The sequence below is a fragment of the Sylvia atricapilla genome, chromosome 23 (genome assembly GCF_009819655.1).
Source record: "Sylvia atricapilla isolate bSylAtr1 chromosome 23, bSylAtr1.pri, whole genome shotgun sequence".
Lineage (NCBI taxonomy): Eukaryota > Metazoa > Chordata > Aves > Passeriformes > Sylviidae > Sylvia > Sylvia atricapilla.
Window position 1 is genome coordinate 3,936,255 of NC_089162.1, and position 14,647 is coordinate 3,950,901.

Genomic DNA, 14,647 nt, shown 5'->3' on the forward strand with positions numbered 1-14,647 from the left:
CGGGTTTATTCCCATTGAAACGTGGATTTATTCCCATTGAAATATGGATTCATTCCCATTGAAATATGGATTTATTCCCATTGTAAAACGGAATACGCAGGGGCTTTTATCTCATTCGGTATTCAAACCCCATTTGTCGTCATTTTTTCGTACTTCCAGCGAGCAGTAATAGTCTTGAATGAGTTTTATTTAATGGCATTCGTGAGATTTAGGGTTCTGGGCTTCTCAGTGCAGGCAAGACAGGGAGGAACCGGAGGGGAAGAACTTCTATCAATGGAGGTGTCAGAGCCCTGGAACAGCTGCCCAGGGAGGTTTGGATCCACCCCAACTTCACCTGGATGTGTCCCTGTGTCACCACTCAGGTGACCCTGCCTGCCCAGGGAGGGTTTGGATCCACCCCAACTTCACCTGGATGTGTCCCTGTGTCACCACTCAGGTGACCCTGCCTGCCCAGGGAGGTTTGGGATCCATCCCAACCCCACCGGGATGTGTCCCTGTGTCCCAGCCCATGGGGCTGTTCTGGGGGATCTCCACAACTCCCTTCCCACCCCAATTCTATTCTGTGAGTCTGCAAACGACAAAAAAAAAAGTCGTTGTAATTCACATTTCCTTTATTTTAGGGATTTGCCTAAATACTTTTATCCTTCTGGAACATGTTGGGTTCCTGTTAATCCTTGAGAATTCCCAGCTCTCCTGCTGCCCCCATTCCAGGATTTGGCCAGTCCCATGTGGAACATCTCCTACATGTCTGAAGACTTCCCAGAAACATCAAATCATATAATAATTTGGGTTGGATTTCTGGGTTTTTTGGGTTGTTTTGTTTTGTCCCTTTGGACATCAGGCTGCTTCCCAGCTTGGCTAAATCCAGCTGGAAGTCCAGGTTTGGGGTCACAGGGAGAAAATAAAAGTCACAGTTGGTTTGCAGCACATGGGGTTCCCTGCTCAGCCCCGTGGTCACAGAGGAGGTGACAAAATCAATCCTAAATTTCTTCCTTTGGGCTGTCTTGACAGGACCCTGACTGCTGCTGGGGGCGAGGAGCTGTTTGTGGCAGTGGCTCCTGAATTCCCTGAGGGTTCCAAGGGGATCAGTCCAGGTTCCAGGAGCACCAGTCCCGTCTCCCTGTCCTGCCAGGTGACAAAACCACCCCCAGGTGGCTTTGGGATGGAGCTCCTTGTCCCTTCTGCTCCTTGAAATCAAGATCCTTGACAACTTTAATCCAAATATCAGGAAACTGCAGTTTCCTGCACCTTTTCCACAGTTATACATCTGTCTCCCTTCCACACTCAAATATTTTCTCACTTATTGCCAGGTTTTTGTCACCTGGATTCTTCCCTGGGGGTTCCAGATTCTTCTCTGGGGTTTCCAGATTCTTCTCTGGGGTTTCTAGATTCTTCTCCGGGGTTTCCACATGGTCTTCTGTTACATATTGCACGTTGGATTTGGGATTTGCAGCTAAAACACAACATATATTTATTATTTATTATTAATGGCCGCCACCTGCTCTGGCTGCAGTCAACAGCAATTAAATAAAACTAGAATTAATTACGTTAATTAAAGCTTTTTTTACCTTGTCCATTCTTCTCATGGCCTGGGCTGTCTTCGTTAGATCTGGATTTATAACTCTCCAGTGTCTGCTCTGAAACATCATTTTCTGTAGAAAAACCCCAAATTTAAATATGAGAACGAATTATTATTATTTTTTTTCCACGATTCTTTTGCCTTGAGCATAAAAAAAAAAAACAAACCAAAAACCCTTGAGAGAAGAGTTACAAAATGGGGATTTCATCAGCGTGACCACCCCAGGGATGGGATTGAGCCAACAATTCCTCACCTCTCTTCCACACTCCGTGGGCTTTCTTCAGCTTCGCCATGAAAAGCAGGACAATGATGAGCAGCACGAAAATCAGAGCGGCCACCAGGATGGGCAGCAGGAGATTCCTCTCCTTCCTCAGCCTGCCTTTGGAGTCAGGATTTTGCTCTGGAACAGAGAGGTTTGTGTTGTTAAACCTCTTGGGAGTGTCTGGTAATGAAGAATGAGTTCACCCGGATTAATGGGGTAGGAGAGGAGAATTCACCCAGTGGATTGGGGAGAATTCACCCTCGTGAATGTCATTAAAGAATTTATTCACATATAATGAATTATGTTATTCACATAGAATGAATTTATTCGCAGATGATCAATTCACACTCATTAAGTTCTGGACTTAATTTTAGGACGGGAGGTCAAGTTTTTTTGTGGAATGACCAAGAAAAACTGATTGAGCTCGGTGACCTTGTGCTTTGGCCCAGCAAACAGGAAAATTGAGCTTTTATTATTATTTTTTTTTTTTTTTTGGATGATACAAATCCCCCAAAATTAGAGCATTAACCTGTCAGTTGCTTTGGCCCAGCAAACAGGAAAATTGAGCTTTTATTATATATATATATATATATATATATACATATATATATACATATATACATATATATATATATATATATAATTTTTTTTTTTTTTTTTTTTTTTTTTTTTTTTTTTGTGGATGATAGAAATGGTTGTGTTTCTGTGGCATCCCCCAGGATTAGAGGATTGACCCATCAGAGGGTTTGGAGGGATTTTTTTGATCAGAGAATCACAAAGGTTTGGAATTCAGAGAGAATCACTGAATTTGGAAACTCCTTCAGGTGTTCATACCGAGGGTGGGGATGGAAATCCCTGTTCTGTTTTCACATCCTGGTGGCACCTCTGTCCTGGGAGGTTCCTCCTCGGTGCCATTTCCACTGGGTGCTGCTCCAGCCCCTGGAGGAAGGGAAAGGAGAACAAAAATTCTTTCAAGGGATGTTTAAAAGATGCTCATTTCCCCAGCAGCTTCAGGGCACGAGGTGCTGCCTCTGAGGTAAAGTCTGGGCTCACTTCCTTAACTCTGCCTTTAATTTTAGTCTTTGTATTTCATTCCTCGTATTTTTATTGTTTAAAATAACTTGAATTTTATTGTTTAAAACGCATTGTATTTTATTTATGATTTAATTGTATTTATAATTTTTTTAAAAAAATATTTATTAACACATTGTTAGTTGGAACTTTCAGGGCATCAGGTGCTGCCCCTGATGTAAGGTGTGCACTCACTTCCCTAACTCTGCCTTTAATTTTATTCTTTGTATTTTATTCTTTAAAATATTTTGAATTTTATTATCTTAAACACCTTGCATTTTATTTTATTTCTTATTTAATTGCATTTCTATTTTTTTAATGTATTTATTAACACGTTGTTCGAGAAACAATTTACAGCCGAATTAAAAATAAGCTGAGCTCGGTCCTTTTGGAACTTTCTCTGCCCATCAGTTTGCTCCTCCTGCCTGAAAAAACCAGCAACGAGCAGAAATCCTCCTGCTTGCAGCAGATATTTTGGTATTTATGTCCTTCCTTGTCCCTTGCCACCACCCCCAGTGTCTGAGGAGGGAATTTCTCACCATTGAAACCCCCAGAAGTCGATGAACCTCCCAAATCTGCTGCTGCTGTCGTTTCTTCAGTCCCTGTGCAGACAGAGAGGGATTTCTTATGGACACACACACAGCACATCCTTATGTGTAATTAAACATAATGCATAAAGATATAGAATAATTAACTTTGCTTGTCAATGCTGAAATGATGATGTGTGTACCAAAATTAATAAGAGGTTTATTTTGCATTAATAAGTGATTTTCCTTTCATTTTAAATTTTGCGTTAAAAAGAGATTTTCCTTGCCTCTTCACACCCAGTAAAGGCCACGGAATTACAGAGTGATTTGGGTTGGGAGGGACCTGAAAGCTCCTCTGGTTCCTTCCCCTCTTTAAAAATTCAGGAAAAAAATCAGGAAAAAAAAATCCCTTTCCATGGGTGTTATCCTGACACCCGTCAGGATTTACCAGCCGAGGGTTCATCAGCACGTGTTCATTTTGTGCTGTTTCCCATCGCTGATCCATCACTTTTAAACCTCTAGAAACAAAGATTCGGGGCGTTCCTAAAGCAGCAGCTGATTTGTCAGTGCAGCGCCTGTCGGGCAAAACCCTTGGTGGGGTTTTTTGGGCGATTTATTTGAGCTGTGGAGCTTTTGATTATGCTGGGTAAAAAAAAAAAAAAAAAACAAAAAAGCCCCCCAAAACCCTAAAAAGAACTGATTTGGGGAAGCTGGCGCCTGCAGGGATGAAGAGTTGTTGCACAGTGCCATCTAGTGCAGCCCATCCAGAGCATCCCCACGCTGCTCGTGCCTTTCTTCCTCCAAAGGACAGCGATTTTGGCCGGGAAAGGAGGGAACGAGCAGGGAAATGCTGTGCCCGACACCCCTTTGGGATGGGGGTTACCCCTGTGCCCGGCAGCTCCGGTGTGTTTGTCATTCCGGGTTTGATAAATTCAGGTGGCCGAGACCAAACTCACCGTCTGATGTGACATCTGCGGGGTTTGGCCGGGCTGGTGCTGAGCTGGGAGCTGCTGGAGCCTCTGGGGATGCAGGGCTGGGAACTCCGGTGTCATTTGGGGATGCAGAAGGGCTGGAAACTTGTGGATTCTCTGGGGATGGAGAAGGTTTGGAAACTTCTGGATTCTCTGGGGATGGAGAAGGTTTGGAAACGTCTGGATTCTCTGGGGATGGAGAAGGTTTGGAAACTTGTGGATTCTCTGGGGATGGAGAAGGTTTGGAAACTTGTGGACTCTCTGGGGATGCAGAAGGTTTGGAAACTTGTGGACTCTCTGGGGATGGAGAAAGTTTGGAAACTTCTAGATTCTCTGGGGATGGAGAAGGTTTGGAAACTTCTAGATTCTCTGGGGATGGAGAAGGTTTGGAAACTTGTGGATTCTCTGGGGATGCAGAAGATTTGGAAACTTCTGGATTCTCTGGAGAACTGGGAACTGATGGACTCTCTGAAGGGCTGGGAGCTTCTGCCTCCTCTGAAGGGCTGCTCGGTTGTTTGCAGCCTAAAGAAACCCCCCAAAAACCGACAAAAATCAGAAGAGGCTTTGCCACAGAGCAGATCCTTGAGAATCCACCCTGCCCTGCTCCAGCCCCGGGTGATTTTGGATTTTCTGTCTCATCAAGGGTTTCATTTTCAGCCCCGTCCTCCCACCCTCAGCTTTCCTGTCCTCAGAATGTATTTGCTGCTCTGAAATGAGGACTAAAATGAGCCACTGCTGGCTGCTGCTGCTCAGCTCTGCCCCCAAGGAACAACCCCAAGCCCTTTTTGCCCCGTTTAAAAGCAGATCCCGCACTCAGGGCTGCAGACTCCGTGTGAATCTGCAGAATTCTCAGCGTCTCAGGGCAGTAAAATCGAGGCAGAGCTGCAATACCTGTGCTGGGCAGGTCCTGGAAGGGCAAAGATGCCACCAGCCTCTGTCCCCCGAGCGCAGGGTGCAGGATGATGCAGCTGGCTGTCACTTTGGGGCTGTAGCTGAGGATCCTCAGGGTGCTGCTCGTGCTCCATTTCCACCCATCAGCTCCCAGCTGGTGCCTGGTGTCACCTGCACGTTGGGAGAGAAAAACAGTGAGGGTTTCTAGGCCAGAGCAATAAATAAAATCATTTACATCACCCTGAAATCCTGTTCTCCATCACTCTTCCCCTTTTCCAGCTCCTGGAAAACCAAGATGTTGGTTTTCCAACCAAGAGGTTGGGCTCTTCCCCTTTTCCAGCGGCTGGAAGTTAAACACGAGGATTTCTGGCTTTGCCACTAGGAATTAGGGGGAGTCTGATGGGATTCCCTCCAGGTAATACTGGTGATGTGCAAAACCCTCTGGAACCTCAGCTCTAAGTTTCAGCAAAGTAAAATTAACTCAAACCTCTGGAATTTCAGCACTAAATTCCACAGGGGTAAAATAAACCCCAAATCCTGGAACCTCAGCCCTGAATTCCACTGGGAACCTCATCACTGAATTCCAGTGGAATAAAATAAATCCAAAGTCCCTGGAACCTCAGCACTGAGTTCCACAGAAATAAAATGAGCCAAACCCCCTGGAACCTCAACTCTAAATTCCAGTGGACTAAAATACACACAAACCCCTTGGGATTACAGCACTAAATTCCACAGGGGTAAAATAAACCTAAAATCCTGGAACCTCAGCACTGAATTCCACAGAGATAAAATAAATTAAAACCCCTGGAACTTCAGCACTGAATTCCACTGGGAACCTCAGCACTGAATTCCAGTGGAATAAAATAAACCCAAAGTCCTGGAATCTCAGCACTAAATTCCACTGGGGGAAAATAAACCCCAAATCCTGGAATTTCAGCACTAAATTCCACTGGGGGAAAATAAAGACACAAATATTAAACGCACAAAAATAAATGCACGAATATAACACAGAGATCCTGATGCCTCTGTTACCTTTAAACGAAGGAAATCTCCTATTTCCAAACGAACCTTTACAAATCAGCATTTCTCAACCCTCTTTTCCATCCCCAGCAGGGCCAGGGAAGAGCTTCCAAAGGATTCAGAGTGGTTTTTTGCAGGGGAGGAAATTATCTTTGTCAGCACCAGCTCAGTAATTACAGCTGCCTTGCCCCTGCTGAGCCCGGGTGTAACTGAGGTGTTGCCAGTAATTAAGATTTATTAGCTATTTTCTGATTAGTGTAAATATTTGCAGGAAGTGATTAAAGCTGGGAATGGAAAGGGGAGAAAGGAAGGGAAGGAGGAAAAAAAAAATGGAGAAAAAAACACATGCAGAAATTTGAGAAGTAGAGGATTAGGGCAATGATATTTTATCTCTCAAACAATTAAATTTGTGTCTCATCACCTCATCGTGCAAATATTGCTGCTGTGAGAGCCAGCCCCAGATAAACCAACCCAGCAGCCACAGCTCAGGTATATATATAAAATATAATATATATTTTATATATCAAGGAGAAGATAAAGATAAGGAGAAGATTTTTGTTAAAATATTGGAGAAATGCACTGCTGGCTTGAAGGAGGTGTTTAGTGCCTGAACTGTGGGTTGTAATGTCACAAATAATTCACTTTATCAGCGTGGCTTCAGCCTTGGGGAGCCCCCTGCTTTTAGGAAACCACTGTGAGAAACAGAGATAACAAATCAGGGAGGAAATATTGAGGTTTTTATGATTTCCCAGCCGGTATTCCCCAGGCCCTCACCCTCACACACAGCCCAGCTCTTCCCAAACACAGGAATTAAAAACCTGCTTTTCCACCATCCGTGCACTGCTCTAGAGCACCTTTTTTTTGGCATTAATACCCGTCTATCTGCCAGCCTGATTAATTTTGATTACTAACTCTCCTTTCTATCTATATCCAGGCCACAAAACACAATTCTCTGCTCTTTTCTAGAGCTCTTACTTAAAAATAAACCGTCTTGGGGCAGGGGAGGTTATGGGTTCAGCTTGAAATACGTTGCCTGATGATGCAAAACACAAGCAAGAGCTTGCTGATGTGTGAAAGAAAAGACATTTGCATCCCTGAGTGTTTTTCTCACATTTTTGATGCAGATGTGCACTGGAGCTGCTAAGGCAGTGATTTTTAGAATGATGCTATTTATAGCACGGTTAGAATGGCAGTTATTTGTGTAGCAGATGGGTTAAAGGAGAAGAAAAGCTGCTGGGGCTTTCAAAATCCAGGGTCTGGGGTTGTTTTATCCCATTTTTATCCCATTTGGTGCTGAGGTTCCAGGGGCTTGGACTAATTTTATTCCAGTGGAATTCGGTGCTGAGGTTCCCCAGTGGTTTTGGTGCTGAAATTCCAGGATTTTGGATTCAATTTATCCCAGTGGAATTCAGTGCTGAGGTTCCAGGATTTGGGGTTTGTTTTACCCCAGTGGAATTTAGTGCTGAGATTTCAGGACTTTGGGTTTATTTTATTCCACTGGAATTCAGTGCTGAAGTTCCAGGGGTTTTAATTTATTTTATCTCTGTGGAATTCAGTGCTGAAATTCCAGGATTTGGGGTTTATTTTATCCCACTGGAATTTAGTGCTGTAATCCCAAGGGGTTTGTGTGTATTTTATTCCACTGGAATTTAGAGTTGAGGTTCCAGGGGGTTTGGTTCATTTGATCTCTGTGGAACTCAGTGCTGAGGTTCCCAGTGGAATTCAGGGCTGAGATTCCATGGTTTGGGTTAATTTTCTTCTGCTGAAACTTAGAGCTGAGGTTCCAGGAGGTTTGGTTCATTTTATCCCAGTGGAATTCAATGCTGAAGTTCCAGGATTTGGGGTTTATTTTCTCTCAGTGGAACTCAGTGCTGAAGTTCCAGAGGGTTTTGATTAATTTCATCCCAGTGGAATATTTTGCTGAGGTTCCAGGATTTTGGCTTTATTTCATCCCAGTGGAATTTCACGCTGACTGTCCCCAGACCTGCACCAGGCTGTAGGTCTCCGTGGCAGATCCAGCTGATATTTCACCCTCTAATACCTTTAAACCACCCAAAACTGATAAACCCCCAAATTTTAGTGCTGAATCCCTGGTCTTTGAGCTCTTACCTTGGAGCTCCATCCCGTTGTCCAAGAGCCAGGAGATCTGGGGCAGGGGTTTGCACCCCTGGGTGTGGCAGGAGAGTTTGATGCCCCTTCCTGAGTCCTGGGATACCTCCAGCACTGGCTGGGAAGGAGCAGCTGCAGCAGGAAGATTTAGGATCACTCTAGAGGCACTTTATACTCATTTTTATGAGCGTTATTGGAGGGGACAGTGTTGTGCTTTATCTTCTTTTCCAGGGTCAGCATTAAATGCATGAGATGATATTTCTTGTTCAGACTCAGATGTTTATTAATTCTTATCTGTGTTACAGTTTCACAAACTGTGAGTTCTACAGCTTTTGTAGCTAACAAACTAAAAATGGCCCCTATCTCTCTCTCTCTCAACAAGGCATTTTAAGGGTAAACTGTCCTATTATGAAATGCCACCCAAATTATTTTTACTTTTAACCCAATAACCACAATGGTTATTGGCCCACAATGTGGATTTTTCTACCCAATTACAAAACTCCACCCAGACCATGGATAAGGTGAAAAAGAAGGACTCAGCCTCTGCCCTAAATCCTCCATCTTGCTTTATATCTATATTACTGTATTCTAAACCCTGAAACTCTCAGTTTTGCCCCCTGTGATATCACACACTCCTATCCAAACCCCACACCCACAATCCCAGGGCTGTCACTCAATTTTGGGAGCCTTTTCCACGGCCTCAGGTCACTGCAGTGTTTGCCTGGGGGTCAGTGAGCACAGAAAACCTGGAATTCTCAGTGCCCAGGGCTCCAACAGGACTGAGCTAAAACAAAATGCCGCGTTGAGCACCAAATGCAGGTTTCTGGATTTGTGGACCTGCCTCTGTTCTGCTCCTCCGGAAAAAAACAAACCAAAACAGGTGAAGGAACTCACCCAAAATCTCCACATTCTGGGTCTTGTTTTGGAAGTGGCTGCTGTAGGAGAGGCAGCTGTAAATTCCTGCGTCCTGCACTGTCACGTTGGACAGCTGGATGGACAGTTCATCCTTGGAGTAACGGAGGAGTTTGTACCTCTGGTCTTTTAAAACTGCAGGGGAAAGAAAAGCCAGCACATCGTGGGGTGGTCAAGAAGAGGCAGTCAAAGCATGAGGAGAGTTTTTATTTTATGGCATTTTTAAAATTTCAAGGTTTTAATGAAAGCATCACCTAGGGCACCTTCACTCTCCTTTCTTTCTCTTGACTTAGTAATCTTTAATTCTTTCCTGCTGCTGCGTAATTTACAGGAGTCCTCAGGGTCAGCCCAACAACTCCATGGACTTTTCCCACAATTGCAGCACAGAAAATGCAACTTTCTGCCCTTAAATTGAACTGAAACCGGGGGTTTGTACAATCACCAGGGGGACAGAGGCCTGAAAAACTCTCTTTTTATCCTTTTTATTTAATTTTTTTTTTTTTTAGCTGAAGTTTTGACAAAATACTGAGCTGGAAGGAAATCCCAGCAATCAATGGATTAAATCTGAGAAGGATTTTGAGACCATCACGGTGTAAGGCTCAGAACTGAGTTGTCATATTTGTAGATAAAACTGGAGGGAACTGATTCCCAGAGTGGTTCATTGGAGAAACAACGTGACAGAGGCTGCCAGTGGTGACTCAGATGAAGAATGAAAACCTTCAGTGCAGTGCCAGCTTTGGCTTTTCCCTCAAAACAAAGTGGAGAAACCTTTCTTTTGTGTTAAATAGGAAAATATTCAGTGCGCCTGAGCTTTGCTTTGGGAGCTCCAGTCCTTGTGGGAGGTGTTTCAATGGATACTCAGCTCCTTCTCTACCCCTGATAAATTTCCTGCCTCTTTGGTGTAAGATATTGAGAGCAAAAAAAACCCCAAAACGCCCCCCAAACAACAAAACAAAACAAAACAAAACAAAAACCCCCCCAAAAAACAAAAAACCCCCACCCAAAACCAAACCAAAACACCCCCCCCCCCCAAAAAAAAAAAACAACAAAAAGCCAGAAACCCCCAAAAACCACCAACTAAGAACATGAATACATGTCAAAAATGGAGATAACTCATGGAGAGGTGATTTCCTCCAAGGTCTTGTGAGTAAATAATCAGATTATTTGACTGCAGCAAGGAAGAGGGACTCCTACCAGAGCCTGCTGGGGATTTTGGGGAGCCAGGATTCCCAACAGCACAGGGTGGGCTGCAATAACCCCATTTCCCCTTGGATCAGCAAATGGCCCCAACTGATCCAAGTGTGCAAAGCCGTGACCATTGTCCATTTTGGGTGCAGCCCCTGGGGGGCTTTGTCTGCCCTAAATGTCCCTGAGACCCTTCAATAAACAGAACTGCTTTTTATTCTCTTCATTTTATCTGGCCTCTGTTTTTAGGTCACCCCCAAAGTGACCAAAGTTCATTTTCTGGTGACCACAAAGGGACAGAAGACCTCTGAAGGATCCGAGCAGGACCCAGCTCCATTCCCACCACTGGGAATTTTGGCATCAGGGTCCCTGGCCATGGTGGCAGCAGGTCCAGAGCCCCGTGTCCCCAGCCCTGGTGGGAAGTGCCACCACGCTGAGGGCTTCACACTCACCCTGCTCAGCGTTGAAGAAAATGGTGAAACCCCGAGGGTTTAACCACTGCAGGGCAGAGCTGTCGCCGTTGCTGAGGGTGCTGAAGGTGCAGTGAAGATTTAGGTTTTCTCCTTCCTTCAGAGTCACCGTGTCACTGGCAGCCCCTGGAAACCCCCCTGCCACGCACCAGGGGGAAAAACACAAGTGGGAAACGGTGACATGAAGCAAAGCAGTGAGGTTTTGCACAGAGCAATGTGTTAATTTTCCTTTTTCTCAAATTTTTTTTTTAAATATTTCTGCATTGCCAGTAAGGTTGTGGGGATATAAATAAATTATTGTCATTGGACAGGTCATCACAGGGACTGTGTGACAAAGGTTTGGGATCTTCATCTGCCAGCAACACCAGATTTCATTATTAAACCAATCTTATTAAACCAATTATTGTCATTGGGCAGGTCATCACAGGCACCGTGTGACAAAGGTTTGGGATCTTCACCTGCCAGCATGACCAGATTTCATTATTAAGCCAGTTTTAGTTATTAGCCAAAAAAGTATTTCATTATTAGGCAATAAAGAACTGAAGCAGACCCATTCCATGCACTCTCTCCTTCAATTTAAACACAAACATTCAATTTTCACTCATTCCATTATTATAACTAAATCATATTTAAGGTCCCTTCCAACCCAAGTCATTCTTTGATTTTATGTCCCATTCTGGAGCTGTAGAACCTGATTTATTCAGTGTGTAGCTGAGCAGTGACTGATCTCCCAACACCTCTGAAAATGAGGCTTTTTTATTCAGAAATGAAACTGCTTTTTGAAAAAAAAAAAAAAAACCCAGAGCTGGCCTGGCACAAGTTGCTAAAATGAAATTTCACTCTCTCTTCTCTCAGCTCATTTCACAGGCGGGCAGTAAAATGTGTTTTTTCTCTCCAGACATTCTAAGGCAGATAAAACACTTTGTGAAAATATTTGATGACCTGGAATGAATTGCCTTGTCCAGACAAAATCCATGCCCTGGAGAATGCAAAGATTGGTGCCTGGGCTGGAGTTAAGTGAACAGGCAGCAGGAGAGTTTTGTTTTCATTCCTGTTTTCTGTGTTTTGATTTGATTTTCCAGGTAGCAGTTTGGCTGCCAGTTCCCACTGCAGTTTGGAGAAATGAATCTTTCTGAGCTTCGGGGGAAGATTTTCACATTCTTAAAAATTTGAAATTGCTCATAAATGACTTTTTTTTTGTTTATTTGTTTTACTGGAGCTGATTTTTATACCTCTAGAATGAGCTTTGTCTCCTTGTAAGACAGCAGCTCCCTGTGGGGATTGAGAGGAGCTGTGGCAGGAGGTGAGAGTTGTTCAGAGGCAGCTGGGGGCTGGCTGTGGTTTTCCACGGGTCCCTGGGGTATTTCTGTCCCCGAGCTGGTTTCCTGTCACCAGCAGCAGCGTGGGGTCTGGCACATCACACCTTCGGGGGTGAGAGCGGCGAGGCTGAGCAAGAAGAGGTGGGGGTGATTTATAAATGGAATTTCCATGGGAGACCACTGCAAAGTGGGTTCCAGTCAGAGCATGACTCACAGGGCAGCTGTCCCCTGCACAGGGGCTCTGCTCTGCAGACACCGTGGTCACTAAAAGTGACCCTTAAGTGGTCCCCATGGCAGGGGATGGTGGCTTTTGTACCGTGTGGAGCCCACCTGGAAAAGCCACTCTGCCATCAAGGGATGGATCCACCTTCTTGGCAGGAAAGGGCAACAATTTGGGGCTGGAAATCGTAGGATTCACCCAGCAGAGTGGTTCTACTCTGGTTGCTGTTCTTGCAGCCTCCAGGAAGTGACTGAGAGCTCCTTTTGCACTGAGAGCATCAGTGCAGAGTTATCTGTGACCTGTGAGCCACACTCACCTCGTTTTATGAGTTAATTTTGGTGCAGAGTTATCTGTGAGCCTGTAACCCACACTCACTCCATTTAATGAGTTAGTTTTGGTGCAGTTATCTGTGAGCCTGTAACCCACACTCACTCCATTTAATGAGTTAGTTTTGGTGCAGGGTTATCTGTGAGCCTGTAAGCCACACTCACCCCGTTTAATGAGTTAGTTTTGGTGCAGGGTTATCTGTGAGCCTGTAACCCACACTCACTCCGTTTAATGAGTTAGTTTTGGTTAGTTTGTGAGCCTGTAACCCACACTCACCCCATTCAGTGATTGAGTTTTAGTTTTTTTGCAGTTATGTTTGAGCCTGTAACCCCCAGAGCCAGCCCGTTTAGTGAGCTCTGTCCTGGCTGCCGACCTGTGAATGGAGCTGAATTAATTCTGGAAGCCAAGGCACAATCTACAAACTCATCCTGCAGGAGTCAGTGGCAAAACGGGGGAGAGGGGCTGTACTGAGAATTAACAAATGGTCAGAACAGCCCTGCAGTGGTTTCTGCTCCAGTGTCTGTCAGGAGGGAGAGGGAATCTTGCTCCAGCCCCGGGATGGTGCATCCATTTCTCCTGCAAACTCAGGAGTGAAGCCTGCAGGACCCTGGGCAGGGATTGCTGCCTTGCTCCTTCCTTGGATCTGCTGTTAGATCCTTCTTACCTCCTCTGACTGACACAGTCAGGTATGAACCTGTCACACTCTCCTGGGTCTGAAAGGCAGAGCAGATCTAAATAAACTGCCTCCCGTAGCAGGAGTGAGGAGACTGAGCACCCAAAGCTTTTCTTTTTCCAAGTACTGCGCAAGTTCTCCCTAAACTGCTCTGACTTCCATCAGCCTCTTTCCCCACCACGCCTGAAGAAAGGCAGCTCGCATTCCTGACCCAGCCACGCCAGCAGTGATCCTCAAATTTAAGGCAAATTTGGCTTTGTCACCTCAAGCCGCTGGAGACCTGGTCTCAGCCATCCTGAGGGGTCTGACAGCTCCGGTGACAAAAAGTTGTTTTGTCACTGAGAGACCAAGAGCCCAGCCTTGAGCTGTGCCGGAGCTCCGGGAAGAGTTTTCCCAGGCGGCAAAGGACAGGTTCGGAAGGAAGGCAGGAAGGCGGCCGCTCTTACCTGGCAGCAGGAGCAGGGGCACGGCGAGCAGCACGGCGGGGACGGTCATGCTGAGCTGAGCCCCGCTTCCTCTCTCCTCCCTTTTCAGCCCGGGGGAGCGCTCACCGTGACCTCACGGGACCGGGGACCGTGTCCCAGCGCCACTCCTGCGGTGACAGAGGTGACCTCAGCACCCCGGAGACCCTGCCCCAGCGCCACTCCTGTAGTGACAGCGGTGACCTCACGGGGACCGTGTCCCAGCGCCACTCCTGCGGTGACAGCGGTGACCTCACGGGGACCGGGGGGTGACACGCAGGGGACCCGCAGTTTCACTGCTCCGCCCCTGGCCCGGCTTAGCTCAGGGGCTCCGGTAAATGTAAATCATCACATGAGCTCGTCACTGATATGGAGATGAATGTGACGTGTAGAATGGTGAAATCGCTCTGGTGTAAGGACAGCGGGGTTGGTTTTCTTTTTGTTTAGGTATAATATATAACACGTATATAATATAATATTTACAATAATATATTATTATATATTATTATATATCATAATATTATATATTATTATATTATGATATAATATATGTTATATATGTCATATATATGTGATATATGTATACATCAGCAGGTCCCAGGGGACACAGTTCTGCTTTCCCCTGTCCCCTCCCGGGTCTGATGATCCCA

General features: G+C 45.3%; 2 protein-coding genes across 2 annotated transcripts in view; one reads left to right on the forward strand and one right to left on the reverse strand.

Moving 5' to 3' along the window:
• The window catches only part of HSPA8 (heat shock protein family A (Hsp70) member 8), a 193,448-nt gene that overhangs the window by 40,810 nt on the left and 137,991 nt on the right, over window positions 1-14,647 (forward strand). The gene's annotated exons all lie outside the window — the stretch shown is intronic.
• On the reverse strand, window positions 813-14,031 carry CRTAM (cytotoxic and regulatory T cell molecule). Its single transcript, XM_066334626.1, has 12 exons — window positions 13,983-14,031; window positions 10,980-11,135; window positions 9,325-9,477; window positions 8,431-8,562; window positions 5,302-5,472; window positions 4,805-4,932; window positions 4,396-4,705; window positions 3,452-3,514; window positions 2,676-2,780; window positions 1,833-1,979; window positions 1,569-1,652; window positions 813-1,453 (listed from the first exon to the last, which is right to left on the reverse strand). The coding sequence occupies exons 1-12, from the start codon at window positions 14,029-14,031 to the stop codon at window positions 1,260-1,262; spliced, it is 1,692 nt and encodes a 563-aa protein (XP_066190723.1). The 3' UTR covers window positions 813-1,259.